The sequence below is a fragment of the Sinocyclocheilus anshuiensis genome, unplaced genomic scaffold, assembly GCF_001515605.1.
Source record: "Sinocyclocheilus anshuiensis isolate Anshui unplaced genomic scaffold, SAMN03320099.WGS_v1.1 scaffold9, whole genome shotgun sequence".
Lineage (NCBI taxonomy): Eukaryota > Metazoa > Chordata > Actinopteri > Cypriniformes > Cyprinidae > Sinocyclocheilus > Sinocyclocheilus anshuiensis.
The window spans coordinates 1,910,313-1,923,123 of record NW_015540887.1 but is presented as its reverse complement, the minus strand read 5'-3'; the positions used below and the strand labels follow the sequence as shown (position 1 = coordinate 1,923,123).

The following is a 12,811-nucleotide window of genomic DNA, read 5'->3' as shown; positions in this document are numbered from 1 at the left end:
CTGTATCCTGCTGACTCACCAATGCTAATAAACATGGATTTAATCCTGTCATATTTCATCTTTTGTGTGCACAAATTGTCCAAATTCGGGGAAAAAAAAAAATCAACCCTTAATTTTGTTTCAGTAAACTCAATTTAAAAAATTGAGCTTTTTAAAGTATTTATTACAGAAATAAGAATATACTCGTGCAAACTGATTGTAATCGAAACAGTTAAGTGAAACAGTGTGATTGTGTTTAATTAAATTAAAACATATTATAGATTAAATTAATATAAAATGCAATTAGGTAAAAATTAGAGAGCTTTTATGACCCATTTTAGTAGGACTTCAGTATCTTAATATGTAATTTCATGATTACTTCTATTGTCTTTGAAATATGGTTAAAGTGCACTGCTGAAATTAAAATATACTTACTGTCATTTCTACTGAATATATATATATATATATATATATTTGTAATTACCCATTTGTAATGAATTTTCAATTCAGTACATTTAAAATGTATACATTTTAAATGTAATATCTTTTAATACACTACAGTTAAAATTATGATCAAGTACTTTACATGTGCTTTAATATGTTAGTCAACACATCAAAATAAGTGCACTTCTTTAAAGCATGACAAAAGATCATTAAAATGATGAAACTTTTAATTTGACTTTATTAAAGTGCACTTTTTTTACTCTCTGTAAGTGTGCTTAAGTGGCATTTTATTTCATATTAGCTGCAAGCACAGTTTTTTAAAGAATGCTTTTAAGATTTGAAGTACACTACAATTGCACATTTATTACAATTAAGCACAATTCTTTTTCAAAAGGGTAAGTTTAACAGTAATCTTACAGTCAAAATCACAGATTTCTCCACAAGTCATATCAGCTTCCCAAGCAAAGCTGTTGCAATAATCCATTGTTATTTTAAGTCAATGGGAAGATAATGATTAAAAGGAGTAATGCTGATGAAAAACCACACGTTGCATAACTGAGTCAAAGGCCATCATATGAGGAGGAAACGAAGGGAGCAAGAAAGAAGGAATTTAGTTAACACAGTAAACAGAGTGACAGCACAAATAGTGTTTTAAGGAAAGACAAAGAAAAAGGCAAAAACAATGCTGAAGACTGATAGATGTAAGAAACTGTCATGTAAAGAGCAAACTTTGGACCCAGAAAGGCCTGGAAGAACAGAGAGCCTAGATGTGAATTCCAGTCCTTCATTGTTGCTGAATATTGCCCTTGCACTCCAAGTAAGTATTTATTTATATTCCTTGCTAAGTCATATAGCACAGTAGAGTACAATAAAAGCATGCACTTTAACTCCTGCGTGGATCACAGCTATATACTGTAGTTGTTGAAACTGAAGTCATCCTTGATTTTCTTTTGTAACTTGAAAATATACTTTCACATTTTAGTTACAAATGCTGAAATCTTACCTCATAATGAATTACATAAACGGGGCAAACATTGAACACAACAACTGAAAAAGTAAAAAGTGTTTTGCTCTCTGTCTCCAAACAGCATGTGTTGGTACTGTCCTCTCTGTGTGCGTTGGTTGTGGAAACACTCATTCAGGAAGTAGACAAAGACAGAATAGTGGCCTATGTGTTCTTTAACTCGGGTATATCTACACTGCTGCAGAGCTGGATTGGATCACGGTAAGATAACATTTACCCTGTTGCTTTCCATGTAAGCTGATATAGTTGTACTAAAGCATCTATAGGGTTAAGTCCAATGTTTCCTCTGTTTAGTTTGCCATTGATCCTGGCTCCATCTTTGGACTTTCTAATCCCTGTCTTGGCTCTGCTTTCTGCTCAGTCAGGTGAGAATGGCAGAATTAAAATGAAGGCAAAGACTATCTAAATACCTACCCAATTAAACATACCAACAAACCCAATGAAATCCATCTACAGAAAAAAAATGTCATTGGTGCTGATTGTATTGTGTGTTAGGGACTGCTGTGGCCTGCAGGGGGCAGTGCACTGAACCAGAGGAGCCTGTGGCCCCAGCACACCCAATAAGAGAGGTAGAGCACAGTGCTGTCCATGGTGCTGAACATTCAGACCACCCTCCATTGTCACATTGTTCTACAGTAGCCATAGTAACAGCAGATCCCACTTTCCAAAAAGAAGTAGGCAGATTTATTTATTTATTACAGCTAACTAAAACCATTTAAACAGTTCTGCTACTTGAAATAAAATAAATGCTTACTGAAATAAAATATGTATCTATGTATGTACGTATTTAAGGGTTTTTAAAGGTAAATAAAAAAATTGCTTCTTGAAATAAAATAAATTTCAACTGAAATAAAAAGAATTAAACTATATGTCAGCTAGTTGCCAAGGCAACATTTCCAGTTTTTATTGAAAAACCAAAATAACTAAAACTAAATAAACAAATTAATAAAATGTATCAAAAACTATATACAAAAGAAATAATAAAAATGACAAAACACACAACAAAATTGCTACAACTTTAACTACAATTAAAGTGGAAATAAAATATAAAAATTCAATTCAATTCAAAATATTAACAAAAAAATATAATAGTATATAAATGATACTAAATTCATAGAAATGCTTCTTGGGCACCAAATGAGCATATTAGAGTGATTTCTGAAGGATCATGTGACTTTGAAGACTGAAGTAATGATGCTGAAAATTCAGCTTCCCGTCGCTGGAATAAATTATATTAAAAAATGTAATTTAAACAAAACAGTTATTGTAAAAGTATTTGTAATAATATTCCACGGTATTACTGTTTTAAATAAAATCTAATTAAAAATATCACCAAAAACTGTAATATATCAATGATTTATTTGTTTTATTTTTTTTTAAGATAAGCAAATATTTGATATATATATATATATATATATATTATATTATATTGACAGTTCATATTTATCATCTTGATTTGTATATACTGAATGTGTCTTTGCAAGTTTGTCAGTGCTTGTCCATTAAAGTTTCATTATACTTATTATACTTGGCGTATTGTGTGTATGTGTTGGTGTGTGTGCAGTTGAGAGGCATGGCTGTGGCTGCAGGTATGGTGCAGCTCGCTGTGGGTTTGGCTGGTCTGGGTGGCTTTGCACTGGGACGTTGTGGACCATTAGTTCTGGCTCCTCTTCTCTGCATTCTGGGTTTTTCCATCTACAGGGAGGCAGCACTGGTTTGTTCTGACCACTGGGGCATGGCTGCACTGTAAGCAAACACTTTCCTGAAGTCTTTGATATTGTGTACACTGTCCAGGAAAAAAAAATGCAGTTTATAATATTAGTAATTGAACAATATAGAAACACCCCCCTATAAGAAAGAATAAATGTTTCTTTTGCACTTTTGCACTCAGTGTGCAACTACATAGATACACATAAATAAAATTTTCTTGTTTTTTTTTCAGGGCAATTGTTCTTCTTGTGATCCTGTCTCAGCATCTGCACTACTTTCTGCGGCTGTCGGTGTTCTCCGTCTGCAAGAGACTTTCTGTGAGTCAAATAAAGGGGTTTTTAGGGTTTCTTAAGGCTGGAATACACTATAAGACTGAACTGATTTTAAAAGACTATGATACACTTGCTGATTTCTTTGTAAATGGCTATATTTATAGAGCATCATGCACTAAATGACTTAGGATCACACAGTAACTTGCACAGAAACATGTGCCTCTAAGAGACTAATTGAAATAAGATGCTTGAATCGGTATGAAATATTAAACATGTTTGATATCCTCCAGCTGGATGGAATCAAAGTTTAAAGCTAAACAATCAGAGTCAGTGCCCATCATACACTACATGATTTTCTGTGAAATCTGCAGTCTGTCTCTGACTTTCGGAAACGTTCACTAAAGAAACGTAAAAGTATAGTGTATTCCAGACATTATTTTGATTTTGAGAGCCATTTCTGCAAGTGTTTCTTCACTTTTTAATGTTGTGTGACTTTCCACAAAAAAAAAAAAAAAAAAAACATTTACTTTCACTTCCAAAACTAGTCTAACACAGACACCTTCAGCCATGCTTTATGGGATTTCCTGTGTTGCACTGGTAGTCGAGCTCTTTTACAGCTTTTAACCTGCAGTACATTTGTGGCAACTGGCATTCCCTCGTCCAGACTGGAAAAGTCGTGTAGTGCATTCCAGCCATTAGTTTGATTTTGAGAGCCATTTCTGCAAGCGTTTCTTCACTTTTTAATGTTGTGGGACTTTGCACAAAAAAGACATTTACTTTCACTTCCAAAACTAGTCTAACACAGACACCTTCAGCCATGCTTTATGGGATTTCCTGTGTTGCACTGGTAGTCGAGCTCTTTTACAGCTTTTAACCTGCAGTACATTAGATCAGTGTTTTGCCTGTAAGAAGATTATATCATTGATCTGGGCAAAGTTTCCCAATGAAGATATGCCTTGTGTTACAGTGATCTTTGGCTAAAATGTTCTTAATTTAATATGAGGTTGAATGTTGTCAAAGGTTATGGGAAACAGGTTAAAGCAATTTATGAGTGATCGTAAGCTCGTATTGGAATCTTGCTTTTGGGAAATCCTTATTGGTTTTTCTCTGCTGTGTGGAACTAGACAGTGCCTGACTGTCTAGTTATTATTCTCATCCATCTGTGTGCGTCTGTGTAAATGTTTTGATGTGGGAGTGTTTGTGTGCAGCTTAAAATGTATGAATTACATTATCCAATGTTGGTGTATTTTTTTTACAGCATTTATTAATGTTAATTTATAAATATAAATGCTCAAATGTATCAGTATATGTAAAAACATTAACCTAGATTCATGCTTGTTTTCTTTTTAAAGGTTGGAATATATTTAAACTTTTTGCTGAAAAGTTTGGGGCCAATAAGATTTTTTGAGAAAGAAATTTGATCCTTTTATTCAACAAAGATGCATTAAATTGGTCAAAAGTGACAGTAAAGACAGTTATAGTTTTACCAAACATTTCTATTTCAACTAAATGCAGAACAAACAAAAAAAACGTATCACAGAAATATTACAGTGTTGGGGAGTTTTTCAAGTAACTAGTAAAGTAATTATATTAAGAACATGTGAGAATAAAATCTGTTCTCAGATACCAAAGAAAACAGAAACTCGGTATCCACTCTCTTCTCTCTACCCCGGGATACTCTTCTTCGGTGTTTGTTTACACTGATTTTCGAAACAGCGCCACCACTCGTGCAACAGCAGCTGCTCTGGGCACGTGATCTAAGCTCAAATCTGATTGGACGGCCCGTTTCATCGTGGAGCGACGGGGAAAAAATCGACACACAGGACGAAAAAAAAATCCTCGCTTTTTCGCACCGCGAATGATCGCGCCTGGTGTGAATAGCCCCATAGGGATCTATTGTTTCGATTCAAAAGCGTCATTTTTCAAGCGTCAATTTTCGCTTTCAGTGTGAAAAGCCCTTAACACTACTTTTTAATTTGCTTTTAATTTGAGTTACTGTTTCAAATAAGTAACACCAGTTTTATTGCATTACTTTTAGAAGTAACTTTCCACAACACTGAAATATTAAACAACACAACTGTTTTCAAGATTGGTAATAATAATACAAATTTCTCAAGCCGCACATCAACATATTAGAATGATTTCTGAAGGATCATGGGACACTGAAGACTGGAGTAATGATGCTGAAAATTCAGCTTTGTCATATCAGGAAAATATATTACAATAGGAAACAGTTATTTTAAATTGTAATAATATTTCACTATATTACTGTCTTTATTGTATTTTATATCAAATAAATGCACCCCTTGTGAGCATAGGAGACTTTTAAAAAACATTTAAAAAATCTTACCAACCACACACTTTTACATATATATCGCATAGATTTAAAATGAGGCAAATGTGGCATCTGCAAATACACGATGACCTTTTTTTAGAACTACTATTTTTCCATTTTTGCAATTAATTTTAACCATCTGGTCTTTTTGTATATGGTGCAATGACATTTATGCACTAAAGGGTCCATATACTGTTGGGTCACTGTATGTAAGATCCCTTTTTTAGGTCCACACCCTATAACAGATATATTGTCCCTGCTCTTTGTGCCCGTTCTGTGTAGGTACTTCTGTCTGTGATGGTGACGTGTGGTGTTTGTGCTGCATTGGTGCACTGGGGACATGTCCCTCTGAACTCTGTGACCCACATGCTCTCGACAAAGAGAAACGCCACCTTCATTCAGTCCAGGAACGGTCCACACTCACCTGACTTTGTCTTTCCTAATGACTCTGTACCCTGGCTGGACTTCCCCCTTCCTAGTAACGTGAAAGTTCTGTTTTTAGTTTTAGTAGCCTTGTAGCAGTGTGCTCGAAATGTTACTTTTTTTTATCTTTATGTTTCTTGTGTACTTTCAGCGCCAGCACTCCCCCTGCTGTCTGGAAAAAGCATTGCAGCAGGAGTGGCAGGAGGCCTGTCTAGCAGCATTAGCTCTGTGGCTGTGTATGTGGTGGCAGCTCGGCTCCTGAAGGCTCCTGTGCCCCCAGCACATGCCTGTAACAGGGGCCTGTGTGTGGATGGACTAGGAAGTGTGCTCTCTGGCCTGATGGGGGCGCCAGTAGGACTGTGCAGCAGTGTGCCTAATGCATGTGTTATTGGGCTCAGCCAGGTAAGAGACTGTATTGATGCTTTCACAAAAGTAGTATGATTGTTAGGTTTGCCTAGGATTAACTTTGTTCATGTTTATTGTAATATCTCTTCATGATGTTTCTCTCTTTCTCTCAGTCTGGGTCCCGGAGCACAGTGCAGCTCGCTGGGGTGTTGTTGTTAATTCTGGGTGTGTCTCCTCAATTAGCTCAGATGCTCTGCTCAGTCCCTCTGGCCATCCATGGTGATCATCATTTTATATTTTTATCTCTTTTCATTTTATGATACACTAGATGGACAAAAGTTTGGAATAATTAAGATTTTTTTATTGAAAGAAGTCTGTTATGCTCACCAAGTTATGGTTTCAGCCCAATTATCTTGTTAGGACTATGGCGTTATACTCATAGTCTAAATGCTTGCACTTGCTCTTGTTCTCTCAGGTGCTGTGCTCGGCGTGACCTACACACTTGCCGTAGCAACAGGCATAACTTATTTCCAACATGCAGATGTTGACTCTGGACGCAACATTTTCAACATCGGCTTCACAGTGTTCATGTCATTAGCACTGCCACGCTGGTTCAGACTTCACTCTAGTTTTATACAAACAGGTATGGTGTAATGCAACCGCTTCATTAAAGGACATTATATACATCATTTGGACATGAGTCTGTTTCACTGTATGAATTTTCATCTCTTTGTGTTCAGGTGTACCCAGTGTTGATGTTTTTCTCCAGGCTCTTTTAACCTTACCCGTTTTCTTTGTGGGGGTTTTGGCTTTTCTTCTAGAGCACACTGTTTCAGGTAAAACAACACAGAAGTACACTACCATTCAAAAGTTTGTGGTCTGAAAGATTGTTTTAAAAGAAAGAATCATATAATTCTCACCAAGACTGCATTTATTTACAGTATTAGATCAAAAATACAGGAAAAACAGTAATATTGTGAAAATGATTATTACAATTTAAAATGACTGTTTTCTATTTTAATATATTTTAACATTTAATTTATTCCTGTGATGGCAAAGCTGAATTTTGAGCATCATTACTCCAGTCTTCAGTGTCATGATCCTTCAGAAATCATTCTAATATGCTGATTTGCTGCTCAAGAAGCATTTCTTGTTATTATCAATGTTGAAAACCGTTGTGCTGCTTCATATTTTAGTGGAAACTGTGATCATTTTTATTTCAGGATTTTTGATGAATTGATTTATTTGAAATGGAAGTCGTTTGCAATATCATTAATGTATTTACTGTCATTTACAGAGTTTTTTCCTAAAATAAAGCACTAAATTAATGTCAGTGATTTTTGGTATTTAGGGACTTTGCCTGAGAGGGGTCTTGTGCGACATGAAGGCACAAAGAAGATTCTGTCTCTCGCTGACCAGCAGCAGGGTTACAGCCATAGTCCAAACGCGGTGTATGACCCACCTCCACTTGTGATGAAAGTGCTGGACCTGAGCGGCTTGAGAACCGTCCCGTTCTGTGCCTGCAGAAGCCCACCTGTTGAAGAGGTGGTAGTGACAGTACCAGAGATGTCTAGCCTATTACCTGACAAGGATGCTGGTGTTAGCAGTGGCTGAACTTTTGGTGTTCAGTCCAACTTTTATTTTAGTTTTTTGTATTTAACTTCTGGTTTGCTTTTTATAAATTTTATTATGTTTACGAGTGGTACAGTTTTGTATTAATTCAGTTGTCCTCAACCTTTTTGACTCGAGGACCCCCCAAAATTAGTAATTTTTTTAAAGTTATTTATTAGATCATTTAAGTTAAGTTAGATTGTTTTATTTTATTAATAATATTACTATTATTAATAATTTATTAATAGTAATATATTAATTTGAGGCCCCCTTGTGGTTCCCAGCCCCCGTTGAGTTTCGGAGGTGAAATCCCATTCATTTTATCTATAGGGAAATTGATTTTTAAGATAATTTTTAAGACCTGTTTTGAGCTCCAAGGTTCTTGATCGGTGAATGCTTTTCTTAGAATTTGTAGTGGAAAAACTACATTACCCATGATACCTTGCAGAAAATTCCACCAATGACAGAGCAAGTGAGCAAATTTGGCAAAAGAGCATGCAGTGAACATCCACTGCATGAATCATCACAAATAACATACTCTTCTGGTGTACCTACTCTTAAAATAGCTAAATATTTTAATATATATGAATATTTTCAATAAATTTAAAATATATTGTTTTTATAGCTATGATTAAAATTAAAAATTAATTTGTTTTGTTTTACCAGCGTTTTTAATTTATGTCATTCGCAATGCTTCATTGGATTGTAGTTCTTTCCCTCACTAAATCCAGTACACAGTCTTGTACCTTTGTCTTTATGTCTGATTTTCGAATACCTTTTGTACATTAAATAAAAGTTTGTAATGATGGGATTCACCTCATAGCTGGTTGATTTGGTTCATGGCTTGTAATGCCATAATGAAGTCTTTTAAAATCCCTATTGGAAAAATTAATGATAAAAATACTTCCGGAACCAACGTCGCTGAAAAAGTGTCTGAACACTAATGCACTCTATTAATACGCCCTATACAGTTCTGAAAACAGAGAAATGTAGTCAGGAGACTAAAGAAAGACAAAGGCAGATATTTCCATAACCTTTAATTCTGAAAAATAGATCTTTAAATAGTTTTACAAATATTATATAATTTCTGACATATTTAAGTAAAATGTAAATAATGCCACAAAACAGATAAATACAGTAAGTTGTATGGGAAACTGAGTATTACTGCATAAAGCACACGTAAGGACTACATAAACTGGCATAAACATTGCACAGAGTAAACTCTTAATTTGTTCGAATGAAGCCTTCATAAAAGTACTCAACCTTAATAATGTATGCTAGATGGAGAAATACAGTGTACAATGTGACCATTAAATACTTGATTAAGTTGGGACAGACACCTCTAGGTTTACAGCAAGAAACATGTAACTGACCATATGAATGAATGCAAAACAGTTATCATGAACCGCTCTGGACCTGAACGTACATTTTCCTGATGTTGAAAGACCTTAACCCAGTTGTAAAGTGTATGTTTCTATGGGTGTGTTTGTGTGTACCTTCCACTCTCATTTCTTTTCTAACAGAACTTCCTCCTCCGTCTCAAACCTTATCAGGCCGCGTTGGTCTGATTGCCTGTGGTTGAGTCACTGCATACCTGAGTATAAAGCAAATTCATCTATAGTTTCCTCACTTCCACGCCTATAATGATATGTTTATTGAATGTGTATGTGTGTATAAAAGAGAAAGACTGAATAGGAGATATCTGAGCGGAAATGTGTGCGTCTTGATATATTTGTGATAATGTTCCAGTGTAGGCAGTATAGAAAACCCATCTGAAAGTGTTAAATATGGGTTATAAAGATCAATTTTGTCACGTCCAATGTCCACTTCCTCAAACGGGGCTCGACCCATAGAATAGCTGCATCCTTTCTAGTCGTTTAGGGTCTATTCAGGGTCATAACTGATTGTGTTCTTCATTTCAGGACTTTCTTACTTCGCTTTCTTTTAGATCCTTCCAAAACTTGTTTTCGAGTGACATTCTCATTCCCCCTGCTTGTTTTCATCTGTCATTGTCCATCATGCTCCAGGGATGGAAGTGTGTTGGATCCAGCACATGAGTCCCAACCCAGTGCAGCAGTGAGGAATACCAGTGTATCCCCACAGCCTGATGTCCAACTGTCCCTCCCCAGCTAGAAAGTACCCTGAGTGGGCCGAAAACCCAGTGAGCCAGCCAGTGCTGGTCCACGGCTGCGTAGCAGGAGGAAACCACGCCATTGACCACCACCGTGCCGTGGCGGGTGAGTGGCGCAAAAACCCCCTTGTCCTCCTGTATTTGGATCCTAGTGACCCGGGACAGATGTCCCTGCTGTCCTGCTCCTCGTGTGGACACCACGCACTGACCTGGCAGCACGTCACTAGCAAATACAGACTTCAGCTCTGCACTCGCTACAGGCCCTGAGCAGTTCCCTTCGGATACAAACAGGAGATGCGCCGCCGTCAAGGTCAGTTTAGCACCCGTGTCCGTCTCGATGGCATAGAACTGCTTCTCTGCAGAAGGATCGCGGTCTAGGAAGGCGATGACTTCGCTGTAGATGAGCGGCCCGCTTCCGTCGCTCTCTGATGAAGCGAGTACTTTTTCTCCGGGCTGTAAGCCGTCCATAGTCTTCACGCTTCCATCCTCAACGGTGACAAGAGCCGATGCGGGAAAACAGCCGCCGGTTTTTGCAGCCACAGAGTGCTCTGAAAGAGAAATATAATGACAAACAAACAATACAATTGTCCCTTTTCTCTCCTCGATGCGCACAGTAGCCTAAAATAATTCCAAAGGTCTCGTGTGTTTATTAAAGCTCGGGGTTGGATTGTTCAGATGGCACAGTGCCATTCTCAGATTAATCTTCAATCTTTAAAACAAACACACCCAAGCACAAACACACTCCCGTTCTCATTGTAAACCCATAAAAATCCAATCAAACAGAGAGTTGCAGTGGCAAAATAACCTGGCGTGTGTAGGCAAACATTTCAAGCGCCATCCTTCAAGCTAATTAGTTTTTTCGCACGACTCTACTCAGCAGGTAAAAATGCAATAAAAGCTAATAAATAACCACTTGATTGAATCCCAGCTGCCTATGACTTCTGTCCAACAGAAGTGACTGGGGTCTGGAGCGATGTATGCATTACAAAAACCAGAATGAGTCTTAAGTCTCTGTTGAGTCCTACACAAATATTTGGGAAAGGTAAGTACCAAGGCCAGGTGATAAGACAGGCTGAGATAAGAGATCTGAGAAAAGGGGACAACAGAGTTGCCGTCTGGAAAACAAAGGACTTGGTTAATCATCTCACAGCACTTTAGCAGCCAGTCCTACTTCTTAAGGCACATTCTCTCTCTCTTACATAAACACATACACACACACACACACACATGTCTGGTCAGCTATCCTTGTGGGGACTCTCCATAGGCGTAATGGTTTTTCTACTGTACAGACCGTATATTCTATTGCCCTACACCAACCCTACCCCTAAACCTACCCCTCACAGGAAACTTTCTGCATTTTTAGATTTCCAAAAAACTTAATTCTGTATGATTTATAAGCTTTTGTACCCGTGGGGACCACAATTTAGGTCCCCACCGTGACACGAGTCCCCATGAGTCTGTGTGTAGTCAGGTTTAAGTCCCCACCAGGATATATAAACCAGTACATACATACATATTTACATATTTACACTTATGCACTTCTAGTATATGTATGAGTGCTCACAACTCCAAATTGAATGCTGTTTTGTTTATATTTGAGTTCTGAAGAACTTAATTTACATGATATTTCGCAATGTTGTATCATCTCTGGTTAACTGTATCTTTCTTATTTTTATACTGAAGTACGTGCCTGAAATCTTGCAATAACAGTTGAAGAAGCCAACTGAAGAACACACCTATAGAGGACTTTGATAAAGCAGAAGTAGACAACAGGTCTTGCTTGTGTTTGCATGCTCTATCAGAAAGATAACAGAAGGGCCTCAAATATGTCCACACACAGGTCTCATTTCTCTCTAGCAGTGGTGAAATGATTGAAGTAGAATAAGTTACCAAGTTGAATAGTCCCAGATTCTTATTGGCAGCTAGGTGATGAGATAAACAAATAATCCAAAACATTTGCAGAAAGAAGTATCATGAAGAAAAGGTATTGCAAGTTTGCTGGGTTTTGTCGGCACATTTAAAAAAATAAACTTTTTGTTGTTCCAGTTATGTATGTGTTTGTGTGGTAAGAATGTGTGTTAAATTAAATTACTTCATTATCTTCAATGAGAAGACAATGTGTGCAACAGGTCATTTTTAGCATCCGAAAAATGAAAATGCAGGTCAAGAGAGAAGAAGAGACAATAAAACACTAAATGGGTGCACTTTTACTTTCCTGGTTGTCTGGCCAATAATTTGGTCTCTGGTGACTCAGGTAGAGGCAGGTGTTTAAGGTTTAATGATGTGGTCTGTTACCTGTTGTTACCTTCATCCCAGGTCTACCACTTATCTCACCCAAGTTAATGAGAAATTACCATCTTCACCACAATAGGACACACCTGATTTAACTGCACACTGAACACATATGAACCTTTCAGTCTGGAGTCTCTTAGTTCAAACATCGGAGATCAGACTGGACAGTTTTACACCATCAATCATAACGCTGTTTTTTAAATTCACATAATATTCCAGTTTTCCCCTTTTAGATGAACTCAACT

At 37.0% G+C, this 12,811-nt stretch overlaps 2 protein-coding genes across 2 annotated transcripts in view; one reads left to right on the top strand and one right to left on the bottom strand.

Annotated features, from left to right (window-relative positions):
* Positions 1 to 1,105: 1,105 nt before the first annotated feature.
* On the top strand, positions 1,106 to 8,146 carry LOC107688765 (solute carrier family 23 member 3-like). The gene is made up of 12 exons (XM_016486527.1): positions 1,106 to 1,240; positions 1,512 to 1,648; positions 1,742 to 1,812; positions 1,943 to 2,016; positions 3,012 to 3,193; positions 3,390 to 3,474; positions 6,047 to 6,242; positions 6,339 to 6,589; positions 6,706 to 6,811; positions 7,008 to 7,175; positions 7,273 to 7,368; positions 7,884 to 8,146. Exons 1-12 carry the CDS (start codon positions 1,106 to 1,108, stop codon positions 8,144 to 8,146), a joined length of 1,764 nt encoding a protein of 587 aa, XP_016342013.1.
* A 1,043-nt stretch (positions 8,147 to 9,189) lies between these two features.
* Positions 9,190 to 12,811, bottom strand: part of LOC107688738 (indian hedgehog B protein-like) — an 8,989-nt gene continuing 5,367 nt past the window's right edge. Inside the window, exon 3 of the mRNA XM_016486487.1 lies at positions 9,190 to 10,822. Within this exon, the coding sequence (XP_016341973.1) occupies positions 10,143 to 10,822 (680 nt within the window). The 3' untranslated portion in view covers positions 9,190 to 10,142. The remainder of the gene's footprint in view (positions 10,823 to 12,811) is intronic.